The sequence below is a fragment of the Schistosoma haematobium genome, chromosome 7, assembly GCF_000699445.3.
Source record: "Schistosoma haematobium chromosome 7, whole genome shotgun sequence".
In the NCBI taxonomy this organism is placed as follows: domain Eukaryota; kingdom Metazoa; phylum Platyhelminthes; class Trematoda; order Strigeidida; family Schistosomatidae; genus Schistosoma; species Schistosoma haematobium.
Genome location: NC_067202.1, coordinates 2,849,454 through 2,866,045, shown reverse-complemented (window position 1 = coordinate 2,866,045; position 16,592 = coordinate 2,849,454). Strand labels below are relative to the sequence as shown.

Here is a 16,592-nt window from a genome sequence, read left to right as displayed (position 1 = left end):
TTTTAAAGTAAAAACATCTGAAATGACACTGAACTCAATATGTGTTATAAAGAAAGTGCACCGATGTATGAATATGCAGACTAAATATCTTCCACCTGAACCGGCCAAACCGATAAGACATAACTACAGAAAAAGGAATTCTATGAAGGCTGGAACGTTGATTCAGAGATTAAAACTTTTGACTTACAGTTATAGGTTCGAACTCCGCTCCACCTACTCTCCTACTGGTAACTGGGTAGCATCACTGGCTCTTACAATTAAAGCGCGGCTCCAAGTCACGTACATGAATTTCTAACTATAAATAAGCTCATTACGTGAAAGCTTTTCATTTCTCAATGTTTAATATTCTTATAAATTAAAATTAAATCAAACTAGTGCAAAAATAACTAATAATTAGTTAGATGGAAAAAATAAACAGAAGTAGATTGCTTACAAAGAAGGTCTATCCCATTGTGTACGCTTGTTAACATGATCCATATAATATGTCCGTCCATTTTGATCAACTCGTTCATCCCAACCTGGTGGAAGTGAATTTTCATCAAGTGACGTAGAAAGCATTGGTCCAACAACAGTCTCAGTAACACTTACAGTATCTGATTCTATTGAAGTATTTCTACTAAGTTGTACACGGTTATCAGTATCATCGTTTATAGTGTTAGATAATTCAGCAATACCAGGACTAGATGATTGTGCTGGTAAACTAGGACGATGTGAAGAAGATACAGGTGTTGAGGATAATTGACCTTCACTATTACGTTGTTGTTCAGATGACTATAAACAAAGTTGGGTAAACATTTAATTATGGGTTTTAAATAAAAATGAGTTAATTTATAAACAGTTTAAAAAAGAAGTAGGATATGAAAATGTCATTTTAAAGGGGGTGTTTTCCTCTTCAAAACAACAATTTATTATGAAGGAGGCCTTGGTATAAAAAAACGAGGTTTATAATTGATAAAATGAATGCGGATCGATAGATAAACACAATGATACGATGTAGCCGAGTGATAGCTGGTTACAAGATCGTAATACTGACTCAAACACTCGAATGAATGAATATCAAAGACAAGACTACTGGTCAGAAGAACTCATTGTTCGTATAATGAAGTAATATGCTTAGATACAAATTATTAGCAGAAAAATAACATCATTAGATGACATAGGTGACTGAAGATAAGCTTTGTGGGTCACCAGTTATCCGATGAACTAAAGCCTAACCGTTAGGCTTAATTCTTACTCATTATACCAGCCTTGAAATATAATATTTGCAGTTATTAGATTAGGTAAAAGATTTTACATTACTGACGAAAAATGAGTAAATTCGATAACTATTGTGAACACTAAGAAAAGTATTTCAAATTATGTGATAGAGGAAAACACACTCATTATATTTACAACACAACCACAGGGTTTATCTGATAAATGGCTGTTTAGTACTCAATAGTGGATGGACTTCCTCGCATCAAAATGAGAAAGTATTCTATGATATCAGGAAAATAAGCAGTTGAGATCTATCTCACTAGATCGATGGCTAGGCCACTGAAGCACTTGAACTCAGCCATTAATAGGTCACAGTTTTGAACACCCTGCCATTTAAATGTTTGAATAGCCAAATAGTATCACTAGTGTTTAGACAACAGTATGGCTTAAGATCGAGGGTATAAACCTTTGTTTGGTAAATGATTTCGATGGAAAATATTTTCTCCAAGATACTTGAAAAAGTCATAAGTTTGATTATGTATAAATCCGAAGTTTTACAATTCCAAGAGGTACAAAGATAACAAGACACAGTTATCTATTACCTCATACTTTTAAATCGTTTTTCAGTTTGAAATGAAAACAAAATTTAAATCAAAAGCTCTAACTAATTAAAATATCAACAAAGATTTTTTAGGGTTTTTAATTGGTACAATAACTCTTGGCTATATTCATCTTACGTATGTTAGGATGTATTATTTTAGTACAACACGACAAATTAATGACTATTTGCATGATTTTCTGATATTCGTTCATTAGTGAGCGATTATCTATGAACCACCTAACATTACTGATGAAATGGCTCAGTGGTTAGTTTTTGACATTCAGCTAGTAAAAGTTCCAACTTTGCTTCACTTCGTTTTCGGCAACCAAATAGTATCATTAGCACTTACACTTAGAATATGGTTCATACCTAAGTACCTGCTGAGCTGATTATTTTTTAGCAGCACACAGCTAGACGCATGGGAGCAAATCGAAAATACTTCAAGTTGAATGGTCACATAAAAAATATAATTAAATAGAAAGTATAACTAGGCTACTGGTAAACGATAAGACATGAAGTTACATAAACAACTGGATAGAGAAACGAATTAGTACCACCAAATTTTTCTTTGGCCAAGGTTTATTTCTGTCTTATTGTAGATCAATGACTACTTCCACTGCATGAAATTGAAATAAATTTTCACAACTGCATTTCGTTGAACTACTTAATGTCGATCATAAGGCTATCAGACAAAAGAAATTATCTCGACAGTTAGTCGAATTAAATATTCATGGGTCATTGAGTCACAACAAACGTAAGACTTAGTACAGACACAAATCAACACACAATCTCACACCATATCACTACACAGAGGTGGAGTTAAAAAGATGAATAGTGAAGGAGTTCTAATAATAGAAGTACCAACGATAACACAAAAAGTACTAAAAATAGAATAACAGTAGCCTACCTAAACTTTAACTGAATATTAGACAAAATTACTTGAAAAAATTAGTAACCAAGACTTAATAATTGCACAAAGACTGATGCACAATTTCATCAACTACATTATTAGTACGTAATAAACTCAAATGTTTGGTACAAAACAGATGAAATGTGAACCAAATTAAATACTTTATGCCTGAAAATAGCTAACTCTGACTAATACTAACTTTGTTTTTAGTAACAGTCACTTATATGCAACGTAAAACCTGACACGTGCATCTATTCAAATCCATGCACTACATCAACACAGAGAAATAAAATTATCAAGACAAAGGACAGAGCAGTAGAAGTAGTACTAATATCACTAGGCATATACACATTTAATAAAATACATCAACAATCAAACGAAAATAATATCAGAATAAAAAACGGATTTAATTCGATATAAAGTGCAACAAGTGATAAAAACAATACCGCTGAACTCATGAAAAGCTAAAATTACTGCATACCAATAAGTTTGTTCAAATCTATAAATGACTTACCAATTCAACAAGGGGAGGAAGTTGACGAAGACTTGTAATCTGGGGATTTAAATGGCTTGGTAAGTAAGCCAAATACAAGTGGAGATTACCACGAACACGGGATCGAGAACTAAGAACCATGAAAAAAAACAAGATGTATTTTAAGCGGAAGAGAAAAACTAACAATTATTTTAAAATGATAAATTTCTGAAAAAAAGTTGCAGGAAGTTAATGTTCATTGAACTATTCCTTTAAAGCCACAAGTGAAGAACTGAACTTTTGATGTTAACAATTAACAATTCCCACTTCAACGATTAAGATTTGTGCACTAGAAAACAACTGATCATCCCTGAGGTTTTAATGTAACCTGGTACTTTTTTACACCAAAGTAAATATGAATGATGACCTATGGATTCAGAAGTATAAAAGAGAAACAGCAACTAGATTTAAAAAACAATGAACTAATGATAATTAGTCTAAGCCCAACTTTATTTCCAATACCGCATATGACAAGACTGAAAATCTGTACAAATACATCAAATATGGCTATATATATCATAATAACAAGTGATTTCTCAGAGCAGTTTAAAATCAGCCAAATAATTAATTGGTACAAAAAAACTCGCTACGAGAAGTAAATAAAATATGGTTTGTCTGTCTAAGTAACGACTTGATACTGATGCACTTTTAAGTCTATAAATGTTTCTGCTTAATTTTACAGCATAGCAATTGCTAAAATTTATGAATATATGATGAACTTAAAACGAGTCATAATTTCTAGCTACTGCTAAGTAGTGAACGACCTAATGAGCAGTGATTAAACTGATTGGTACTCTTTTCTATGTGGATTATAATTAGGCTCAGGAACATGGGATAGTACAATGCAGATGAAAGCGATATATGTCAACAAATTATTTTTGAAAAAAAAATTATACTTGCTATGATGGTCAGTTCACTAAAATTCTACATATCACTCATCAACTCCTAGGAAACTTGAGATATCGAATCAGTATAAGCAAGCAGATATGACTCTGGAACAATTAGAGATACGAGCGAACTTGCTTCCCTTTAAATATCAGATTAGACTAGGAAATACATTCCAGGTTGACTGAAAATATTACTTGTGGGGAGAGAGCACCATCTACATGACGTTAACACATATATGCAGTTAAAATTACTCCCTGAACGAGATGAAATATATACCGAGTAAATGTTTGAAGATATATCGACATCAAAATAATAAAGATTCGTTTTGTAAAATCCTCATTTAGAAACCAGGACGAAATTTTCCCAGACAACAATACTACGATAAAACACTGTATTATCGACATTTCATTTCCGACCCCCGAATAGGGAAACCACTGCACATCTAAAACATGTGTGTCACGATTAGATGCAAAAAGTTCCCTAAAAATTTCAGGGATCGAAATCTACGTCAATATCATACTTGCGTCAATAGATCATCTAAAAATGACAATACCTTCTAGGGCGCAGTAGAAAGCTCTTTGCCATCAACCGACAATTAGATCCCTCCGTGCCAATCTCCAGATACGGCAGAAATACAGTGACGACACCCAAAAAATCATCCCTCGTCTGTGGACGTAACTAATGAAATGTACTAACTTACAATTCTATTTTCGTCGTAAAGCTCAAAAACTAAACGGTTTTCTGATGGATTAACCTGAAATTTACGAATTTAGTTCTGTTTAAATTACCCTGAAAATAAATTCTTCGTTCCAAATCGGGTTGAGAGATCTCTTAACAGTTTTTGTTGGTACTGGTGAACACAAGGGGAGAGTTGAACGCTGGGTTTTATATATACACAGTTTGCAGTACGGGTCGCTAAAAATCAAAATAATTCAAGAAAACTACAGCATACCTGGCTCCGAATATATCCTTTTTCATAAGATCCAACGCCCGAATTACACGGACCCTTAGTAAACGCGTTTCCGTATTACACTGAAAAGTTCAGCTATGTGACAAGAACCTACTAATGACAGTGGCAAACCGTAAACTTCTAGATGCTTTCTCACACCAACTGATTTCGAAGGTATGTTTAGAACCATGAAACATTTAGAGACATAAAATCAAGTGACCACAAGAATCAAAACAGGAGCTCATTTCCTTCACTAGTTCAATATTATAATGGAGAGTTAATTTCGAGATCTAGTACAATAGTCATGGATTTTCGCAAATGTCCGCATGGACCAATTAATTCTCATTAATCATTTCTTTAGTCTTGCATATGATGTGTGTATATTCACAGTATACCTTGTTTCCATGACCAACCTGTCTTATAATATTTCAACCTAATTGGATAACTTGGTGCATTCGAGCCTGTATCATCTCTAAGGTCTCCAGGGCTTGCCGCTTGACAAGATTTTATCAACTTGATGAATATATCTGAATAAGTACGCTTTAAGTCAACAATCAGAACTAGAACTCGACTTATTGTGAATTATTTTAAAGTTCGCAAAATAGGTGTAGCCTCAAGACGTCACTTGATTATTTTTCGTATTTATAATAAAGAGTGATTTCTTTAAGCTTGTCTGAGCACTCATTACAAATTCCGGCTACAATACGTCCAACTGTGTTTATCTTGTTCTAAATGCCCTAAATAACATATTTCGGCAATCATCGGTTAGTGAATCAATTTAAATATGTCCAATCATCGAAATTTTTCATGTGTATGTGTTCGTCCACCTGTTTTTCAAAAGATCGTATCCGGCTTCCGTATCAGCTTTCGTACCGCGGGTCATCGATGTTGCACATACATGGTTACTATAAGTTGACAATTTCTTGTCATCCTCTTTTATTTATACTTTTATATTAATTGACTACAACTTAGTTCCAACAAAGATTTTTCCTGTTTTCACGTGCTGATCTAATAGCGGATACTAAATCTAGCATTGTAACGTGACCAACAATCTCTATACTAGGTTTACTGATGGTTATTTTATCTAGAATTGTGATGAATTTCATTATTTCTCTACAGTCTTTCCCATATGATCACTTCTACTATTTTGTAACATTTCACTTGGTAATACTTTTCATGCAATAACAGCAATAATAATATTCTCAAATAAAAATATGTTACACGAGGCATACCAGACTACAGAAAAGTCTAAAATGTTATAAACGTTCCAGTATTTACTGTGATACGTTGCTCAGTTGACATGTTATAAGACACATTTATCGTGGAAACACGGCAGCACATTTGCGCACACAAAAACATTCATTATGATACGTTCCCGGTATACCAGGTAAACGCCATTTTTACTGAAATAATCAGTAATTTAAAATATGGGTTTATAAGGTTATTAAATAAACATAGTCACTGAAAAAATATACCAAAGAATTAATTAATGTGCTCATGTTTTGATACCGCACTGTGACTTCACAGTTTCTACAACCTGTTCAAAAACGGCATATCGTTCATATTGTAACCTCGGCGAACACACATCTGCTTCTAATTTCATCCTTGCGTGTAACGTTGGTGGTGCTGAAATCAACAAAACTAACAACAAAATGTGGTCGGTAAAACCTAGATTTTCTCAGTAGGGGAGATTTAATGTATGCCTATCAGCAGTTAGGACTAGAACCAACTAATGAAGAAACTTAACATAAACCATCGTATCTAAACGTAATGTGTGAAGAATTGTGACGAGGAAAGAGCCCTCACTAAATGCAATAAAGATTGGGGAGCAAAGTGTTTGTTGATTTCGGAAATTTAACTGAAACGCAAGGTATAGAAATTTTTATATGACTTTACCACCATACCCTTTATCTATTTATTGCTCTCTTCATTGTTGTTATCGAATGACATCCGTTAGGTTTGCGCTCAAATATCTGAAATATCATGTTATAGCACGGCTTGGTAAAATAGCGAACTAAACATAAGATAGAAGATGCGATATTAAGGGGCAGAAAACATGGGAGAACAATCTCATTATAATTGAATAGTCGCCCCAGCACCAATCACAAACAGCCGGAAACAAAACAAATGTTCTGTCCCAGAAACATTAGTGATTGAAATAATAATCTCTTTCACCATCAATGTTTGGTAGTCACTCCACCCTCCCTAGTATTTTGATACTGGGCTCTTTTAAGATGATAGTTAGACTACAACTGTCTTATCTTCAAGCTCTATGTTCCACATTCAGTAATTAAACACCAACTCCACACTTCGTACAGGATCATCGGGCGGTTAAAGCTGATACGCAGTTAGCAGAACATTGAAACACCATTGTATAGCAGTAAAGGATAGAGAATGGGTTTCCAAACAAAACAAGTGAGCAGAAAAACTAATAGGTAGATGTTCTAGGTAATCCGATACGTTTAAGGCGATCAGTAAGGATTTAAAAATACATGGTAGGATGAAAACATGTGATAAAAATTGAAAACTGTGGTGTGTTATTCATTTAAATTGATATTTTAAGAGGTACATTGGTGATAAAAGTATAGGGGGATAATACTTCTCACATATGAATGCAAATAATATTAGTAAGGTGCTTATCGTCAATATAACAGTTGTCGCGCTTTATAGGGGTTGCGTTGCGACGTGCAACTGATAGTCGGGAGTAAATCCACGTGAATTTGAGAGCTTCTATAAACCGTGACCTTATACCCCTCTGGAATATCCGAGGTATTGTTGATGGTGCGGGACAAAGTCACCCGTTCCATATGCGTTATCGGCGGCATACCTTAAGAGTGATGAAAAATAGAGTAAGGAAAAGAAAGGAAGAGAAGCGAAGCATACATTGTTCATGCATATTGTAATCTAGTCATTTGTGGTGAAATAGTGAAGGTATGACTACTTAGTCTTATTTTCTATTATTAAGGTACTTTTTAAGCAAGAGAATTCTATTAGATTAAACAGGTGTGAATATGGTATGGATGGACAAAGGACTGCATAAATGGAGGTTGATCGAAAAGAAGCTGAAACTATATGATTGTTTGAAGTTTCAAATTATAATACTCAAAACTGTATCTTGATACACAAATGGCTATCTCCCTTCTATTTCGAAGCTATTTTAGCTCATTTTTTATTTTATAGGGTCATGAGCACGCTTCGTCTTTAGCAAATTGTTTTGCTTGAAACGCGATTGCTCGGTAGTAAGTGAAACCAAACCAACATCACAAACACGTTTTAGAGAGGTATCTTGTATAATAAACCGGCATCAATATCATTGGTTCGTGACATGCCGCGTGACCTTATGGAGACGTAAATTAACAAAATGTCGATGGGCTCAGCATTATGATTGATTGTGTTTGACCTGACCGGATTTTTAATGGTAACCTAGTCTAGAGGCATGCGTAGCTTGTGACAAAGAAAGTTGACCTTAATTTGCCTGATGTTCTGTAATGTAAAAACCTGAGTTCGAAGCAACAATTACTATTTTTTGTTAAGTTTTGACGTACCTCAATTTCCTGTAGTTTTACCATACAGTATTTTGAAAAGGTAAGGTTAAATTTAATTCGTTTTAACCATAAGAGATCTAGCATCCATGCTCCGCATCTATCTTCATATGATAGGTCTTGCGTGAGAGGCCTTGAAAAATGCAACTGGACATAATTGGGGAGTCGAACAATTACCTTGTAAAGAGTAATTTGGGATTCCTTTAAAAGGACATTACAATTGATAAGCCCAATAAGTCTATGGACTTTAGAGATTTGAGACGTAGCATGTTCGGTGAATGAATGGCCCTCGGAATATTTCACTATTAAATCGCACATGCAACTTAAGTGTTCGAATTGCATCCTGTATTGAATGTACCAAAATACGAGTATTTAGATTTTTTGATATTAAGAGGGAGAAACCAGACATTACACAAGCTTAAGATTTTATCCAGACCTTTCTGTACTATATGGCTGATGTCCAGAATGAGGCTTGGATGGAGTACATATGTAGAACTATGGTCTACTATGATATTAGTACTGCTCTAATAATAGACCTAATCCTAAATTTGTAGATTTGTCATGATATAACTGCCTAATCTATAAGATCTTACGTGGAAGTCACACCATCGACTACACCAACTCACTGTATCGTATCAATTACCAATACATGATGTAGAACAAGCTTAGGCTAGAGAAAGAACAATATATTTAATATGAATAGAAGATATAAGGTAACATTCAGCAGAGACCACGCCTGCATGGTCGAGCCATGCCACTCGATCAACTCCAGTCCATTCAACTCATTGTTTGCGCCTTCTCCATTGTTAGGTATTTATCCGCGTTAAATATTGAATATCTATTTTCTGAGTAGTCTCGTGTTCACAGCTTTGTGGATTGTGTGACTATTGTCCAATGCCACCACACATATACCACATTAACGTCTTCAGCAAATAAAATGATTTCGTTAAGTGTGAAGCGATTGAACAGATCACTAAAATACATAACGATATGATACCTGAGGATACCACTGGTAATGTCCTGATAGTAAGATAATTGTTTTCCCACTTTTTGCTCCTTGGGTTCAGTCCTTTAGGGGGGGGTGAAACCCACTCGTGCACTTTACCTGCTATACCGAATGTCTTTAATTCAGATAGTCATGATGACTGTTGTACTTTATAAAGAGCTTTAACAAGGTCAAAGTATAGAAGCCTAAAGTGCTTTTAGGCAGAAAGGGTTGGTCATAGGTAAGTAAAATATCCGGTCAATTGGTGACAAACGTAAGGACTTAATGTCTACATCCGAGGATCTAAATTGCACTACATTCTTTGAGTTCGTTGGATTATCAGGTTCGCCTTATCATATCTGCATAAATATGACCTCTAGAAAGTTATGTTTGACGATATTCCTCTTCTTTCATTTGGAACTTCATCGTATCACTACCTTTCTAAATACTTATCCAGCCGTCAAGCCTTACTATAATAACAATTTACTTTAAATTTAGTTCAAATTATGTATAAAACTGTTTAATCTTATTTTCCTTTACACCTTGTTAATAAAACATTTATACACATTTCGACGTTGTAGCGACTAGAGTTCGATTGTTGAAGTTGGTTAAAAACACCTTGGTACCACCAAAACATTATATTTTAAGTATTTTCTAATTCCTTACCTTGTGTAGTAACCATATTTCCAATTATTCTATGCTGAGTGTCAAAAAGTCTATTTGTTTGAAAAAAGGAAAATTGAGCTCCAACTCTTTTATTTTACGATATGAATAATGACCTACTGCAACCACTGGTCTTACTTCTCTTAAAGGTAAAACTAGGGGTAAATACCAGAACTTAATTAGTGTCGTTTTACTTATTATCATTGCCATAAATGCAAACCTATTGATAAATTAGTAAAATTATGTTTAACATAATTTTCACATATCTACCTTTCTACCGCACAATATCCATGTTGGACTCATTAATTTTCTCGTCGATATTGCAATAGCCCACTGATCATATATTACATGTCAGACCTAATGCAGAGTGAAAGCCTGGAAAATAAGTAATTTCTTACAAGTCGAGATGGTCACGTTTATGATAATGAAAGGGAGACTCTCATAGTTTGATCTCTTAGTTGTGGTTCGCTCCCCTAATGCATTATTGCCCGGTGAGCAATGTTAAATCTGAGAGGATTCGCTGTTGGGGTTTATGCTTTCTCTTCCCTTCTTTAGATTTCAAATAAGTTCTCAACTTAATCTTGAGTTCCCAGCCTCACAACCATAAATCATCTCAAGACGTGAAATAATGATACTATCTATCTCTGTCAGACGGTCGAAGAATTCAAAGACTATTCCGGCAGGGAGCATTAGGTGACGTATCAATATCACAATTCATACATCACCACCAAGAAGTAGTCGTTGACAAAACCGTAGGTGAAGCGGTTCTAAAACTAAGATGTACAGAAGGTCTCCCATGCTACGTCCAACAACGCCTGGGTGCCTAAGACTTGTGAACCTGTCTATTTCAGTTAACACGTGTTACGGATGGATTAATGAAGAGAGGTTACCCAACTGAATCAAGTACTACACACCAAACACAAAACGATGAATCATTAAAAGAACCAGTAGTAGCAGAACACACTACACGCACTGAAAGTCTCTCAGAGGCTGGAGCCAAAAGTGCAGACAGATTTTAGAAACAGGTTCAGATCACCACAAAGACTAAATTTCAGGTTATGGAGGTGATCACAAAAGTCAGAACAGATTAGGAAGTTCAGTTGGCACTACTGAAAGTTTGGTACCAAATTAACCGGGTGCATTCAGCCGTGTGCCTGGCCTAGACAGACTCCCAAGCACATGGAAGCGAATAACTCTTCCATGGTCACGACGACTGAAGAGGGTTGCCTGAACAGTCGCTTGTTTTATTTTGGAGACTAAAATTCAATCTTGAACGTTTTGGTGGATGCTGATGTTGCACTTATTATCATTCTTGAAAACAAAAACGACCTAGGTCGAAAAAAGTTCTCACTTACACCTCAATGTGCTAAAAACTCGAAATTGTGACGTTCTGGCAGCGAATATAGACGACAGATTAGGATTTTCAGAGGTGATCCCATTGGGTGTTTACTGTAACAGATCTAGACCTGACAATATTGGGAGTTGACTCTTTGGAAAAATATTAATTTCTAGTTGATACTAAGAAAAAATGTTTGTTACTTATATCAACGTTGAATGATATAAAAGGCAAAGAGAATCATATTGCATCTTTAAATTTGTACAAACTCTGCCAGTAACAACCGCCAAGTTCCAGGATATGCTAGCAGGATTTCCAAATCTAACTATATAAAATCGTTAACCTTCTGAAAGTGAACCAGGGATAGTTCATACAATGGAAGCTGAAGAAGCTCCTGTGTATGCTAGACCCGAGAGACTAGATCAGCGTGGACAGAACAACCCTATGGAAGCATCTTCGATACTACGGCGTGCCTCAGAAGATAGTCAATATCATACGGAATTCCTATGATGGTTGGAACTGCAAAATTGTGCACGGAGGACAGTTGACAAAGTCGTTCGAAGTAAAGACCAGGAAGTAGCGCTAGAAGTGGATAGGACACACATTGAGGAGAGCATTCAACTGTGTCACAGGGCAAGCTCTCATCACTCGGATTCCTCAAGACAAAAGAAAGAGAGGAAGACCAAAGAACACATTACACCAATAAATGGAGACAGATATAAGAATGAACAACAATAGGATAGAACTAGAAAAGAAGGCCCAAGACAAAGTGGTATGGCGAATGCTGGTCAGCGGTCTATGCTCCATTAGAAGTAACAGGCGTAAGGTAGTAATATAGGAGACTCGTTTATTGCCATTCTGGATTTAAAACCACATGTACAAAACTTGAGAGCAGTATTAAAACGGTGAGATTAAAATTAGATGAACATTCATAGTAGTATGTTTTCGGAGTTCATACTTTAGCATTTTTAGACCTCAAAATAATTACGGAAGAGATTACACCGATCAAATAGTAGGTAGACACCATTGGGCAGTACCCTACACCAAGCTCTCCAAAACAACTTAATTTGTCTAGGATTAGAAACCGTTTGTCGTACATCAATACTAGGTTGTGCACAAACAATTCAACCTCTGACAGATTTCCCATAGGGAAAACTGAAAGATTTTAAGCTTAGTTCTGAGATTGTAGAGGCTATTTAAAGGCTAGATGATAAACTACACTGGGGATTTACGTAAATGTTTCCGTCTTCCCATTCCTCACTTGCTTTAATGGTGGATACTTCAGACAAAGCAGTAGGCGACATTGGTAACCAACTGATTAACAACGCTTGGAAACTGATTGTTTTCTTCTCAAAAAGACTCTCTAGCAGAAACGAGATACTCTGCCTTTGGAAGAGAATTCACATTCTACCTAAACATCAGTGGTTTCCGAGACGTGTTTGAAGGTAGGAGATTTATAGTTTATATTGGACCGTAGACGAATCACCAATGATTGGCGACACATACTACTTATATCTATAGATATAATTAGGGTACATCACACTAGTACGGGACTAGACCATAACTCCACGAGTTATCTAAACAAATCTCTGATCACCTAAATGTTTTACCACATGGTGTTGAGACCAGATTGGAAAGATTCCTGTTGCTCACCAAGTGTTTGTAACCCAGAGTTTATCAGCGTGATTATTTTTGAGAAGTGAATGTCTGTAACATCATTTGGGCGATTAAAGAGAACCATTTCCAACAATAGTGGTTCATTTTCTACACCAAAATGTGTTGGTTCCGTCATACGTGATGTAAGTGAGCACTGAGGACTAATAAATAGTGAATTGTCGTTAAATATTCGTTTTACTTTGTGATCTCTGATCAACTGATTTATAGCGCGTTGAAATCTCCATTGATGAGACAATAATCAGTCTTACCGTAAGTGTAAATATGGCTTCGAATAAAGTTGTCGGGAAGAGGACTTGAACCAAAATATAGCGCTCATATAGTTACTAACTCTAGATCAGACATGTCATTTGGCCATTCGCCTTATATATGCAACTGTTGTGTACCTCTGCTATACTCAGTTGTACGTGATGAGCTTTAACGTAAAATTGTTGTGGAGTGCCAAAATATCTCCCATCTAAGCCATTAGAGTTTCAGAAAACTTCAATCAGTGTTAGCTAAGCGGAGTTTAATAAGAAACTTGTAGAAACATCTAAAAATGGAAGGATAAGCATACTTTTGATTGGGTATTTACCAATACTGTCACAGTATTCAGTATGGTTCCGAAAACCTATTGTAGGTTAAGTTTGTAAATGATTCTGTAAACAGTCATTTTTCTGAGCATGAACTAACTTTGAATTAAAGCTTTCACTTACAATTCGCACCTACTCTCCATTTTTTCTAGGTGACGTGGAGAAGCAGTTGAGGTCAAGGAAACCGGCTAGAAAGACAGTATTAAGAGTTTCTGAAGTATAATCGTCAATAATATTATTATCTCACATTGTAACTACCTAGGAGGATAGGCAGTCAATCGATCCATATTACTCTTCACAACTTGTGACACCACTGAGATCCGATCTCGCCTTAAATGTATAAAAAAACATACTGGTACTACATGTTCTTGTAGAAAATCCCAATAATCCATTACCTGCTGAAGGAATCGAAACACCAGATGTAAACGATTCATTCTCGCTTTTTGAATTTTCCTTGAATTTGATCACAGATAGCCAATCCTTGGTTAAAGGAAAAGATGACCGAGATTATCATTTGGTATACAGAAATCCAGTAGTAAGTTCCATTGCAACCTGAAGTAAGATAATTAGAATAGGATGAGGTGTCTCAGTCTGTCTTCACATGGAAGACCACTGAAGTCGTTCTCCATTTTGTTCCCTCGTCGCTGGGCTCATTACAGCATATACGCTTCAAACGTGAAATAAGAACTCGTTGTCTAAATCTCACATTCTAAATGCGACTAATAAATGTCGCACATGATACTATGAAAAGTTCCTTTTCTGAATGACGAGACGACTTTCTTACAAGACTATGAAGGCAGTAACAGCCTTACTGTTAGACATAGTTCCAAGGTTTCTGCTAATTATGACTGTAGGATCTTTAAAATCCACTAATTAAGGTTATAAAATTTCTCTCTTTTTTTACATAAATTGTTGCGTTTTCTCATCACCAAATTCCTGAAAGAAATAATTTATAATTAACACTTACTCATCAACTCAACTGGTGAATTTAAGTCTACCTGAAACATTATCCTATCAAAAACTCAATATATAGGTTTCAAAATCCTAATGCCACCAGTAAAGAGTAAAACAGAGGATTTCGATGCGGCTATTAGATCATTTTCACAATGCTGAGAAAAAAGAGGACTGAAGATTAGACCATTTGGGACTCTACTCTTCACAGATTCCCATGCTGATAAGACCCCGTTTACCCATCCTCGTTTCCTCCTATCAATGAGAAAGACATTTACCCAATTTGTGATTCACTAATGAGTTCAATTGTTGAGATAATGAGTTACTTGAAGCTTGAATACCATGGAAAACCTGGAAGCACTGGATGGCTGTTTCGTCCTATTGCGGGACTCTTTGATTTTGCCATGGTGGTCTAGCTTCAACTGACTCATGATCTCAAAAAATGAAATTACTAAAATCTACACAAGGCCCCTTTTGACACTGATCAACATGTGCTCACTAGTGACTGGTTTCAAGAGGTACATCCTGGAGTTCTAGTGAGAAACAGTGACCAGTAGAGTCCAACTGGGTCAGTTGTGAAATAGTAACTCACCGAAGACAATAGTGGATGTGTCGCTCAATTTCGTGGATTAGTTGAAGTTAGACATTAACGCTGTTGGATGACGACCAGCCCGTTGGTTTAATGGTTAAGCGCTCTCGCGCGAAACCGATATACCCTGGGTTCGAATCTTGCCGGGGGCGGGATCGTGGATGCGCACTGCCACTGTGGAGTCCCACATTAGGACGAAACGGCCGTCCATTGCTTCCATGTTTTTCACGGTGTTCTAGCTTCAGTTGACACATGAATACGACTATTGAAATTACTACAATCTCCACAAAACCCCCTCTGATACTATTCCTTAGTGAATTTAAAAAAATTTCCAGCTGTAATATAATATTTTCATACCCATCAAATTTTAGTTTTTTGTCTTGATTTAGATTCAGATTTGTGGTAAAGCCCAAAGCTCTGGAATTGCACAGCTAACTGTCATCTGTACTTCTTCAAAGATATCCGCGCCACCTTATAAACAAGGGCATGCAGCCTAAAAGCAGTTTTTGTGTTTGTATCTGACTATGGCTGTGTATACTGTAGTGGACGAACTAGTATCTAACTTGGTAAATGTCCGTAAATGTCCATCGCTCTTTTGCTACAAGGATATTTCTTGCGCAAGATATTCTGTTTTTGAAATAATATTGTCGGGTGTTTAACAAGTTGTTGGTTTCCACGACTGTTATTATGGCCTTTTGATTATTATCTCCAATATTTTAACCACGACACTGGTGAAGCTGACAGTTCTATAGCTTGATGGAAGTTGTCTTGTTACTGTTTCACGTATTGAAGTGACGATCGCATCCTTCTACTACGTAGGTAACTCATATTTGCCAAGTGGTATATCGAGTATCGTAATCAAAGAAGCAATATGTGGTTCAATCTTTTTCAAGAATCTAGGGTGTAGTTCATACGATCCTGTTGGTTTTCTCGTGTCTAATGCGCTCAGTGCCTTCAAAACGCCATCTTGATCAAAGTCAACAGTGAGTAGTCAATTTTGTGACTTTGTATTTCGGTCTATTCTTTCGTCAGGAAGAGGTTTCAGAGTGAAGATGACACAGGTATTCGAAGTTTGACAACGCTTTAACAAGTTACACCTTCTACTATGAATCGTACCCACCAAGTGAGATCAAAAAACAAGAGTGAGGAGGTTCGAAGATATATTTGATAGGCTATCAATATATCGAGGATCGTCTGATATAA

The 16,592-nt window shown here is 36.0% G+C and overlaps 1 protein-coding gene across 1 annotated transcript in view; it reads right to left on the bottom strand.

Annotated features, from left to right (window-relative positions):
* Positions 1-5,328, bottom strand: part of NEDD4L_1 (neural precursor cell expressed, developmentally down-regulated) — a 56,309-nt gene extending 50,981 nt beyond the window's left edge. Inside the window, exons 1-7 of the mRNA XM_051217802.1 lie at positions 5,193-5,328; positions 5,081-5,160; positions 4,917-5,043; positions 4,829-4,882; positions 4,682-4,794; positions 3,223-3,331; positions 434-771 (exon numbers count right to left, since the gene is read on the bottom strand). Coding sequence (XP_051064225.1) covers positions 434-771; positions 3,223-3,331; positions 4,682-4,794; positions 4,829-4,882; positions 4,917-5,043; positions 5,081-5,160; positions 5,193-5,267 — 896 coding nt within the window. The 5' untranslated portion in view covers positions 5,268-5,328. The remainder of the gene's footprint in view (positions 1-433; positions 772-3,222; positions 3,332-4,681; positions 4,795-4,828; positions 4,883-4,916; positions 5,044-5,080; positions 5,161-5,192) is intronic.
* Between the last annotated feature and the right edge of the window lie 11,264 nt (positions 5,329-16,592).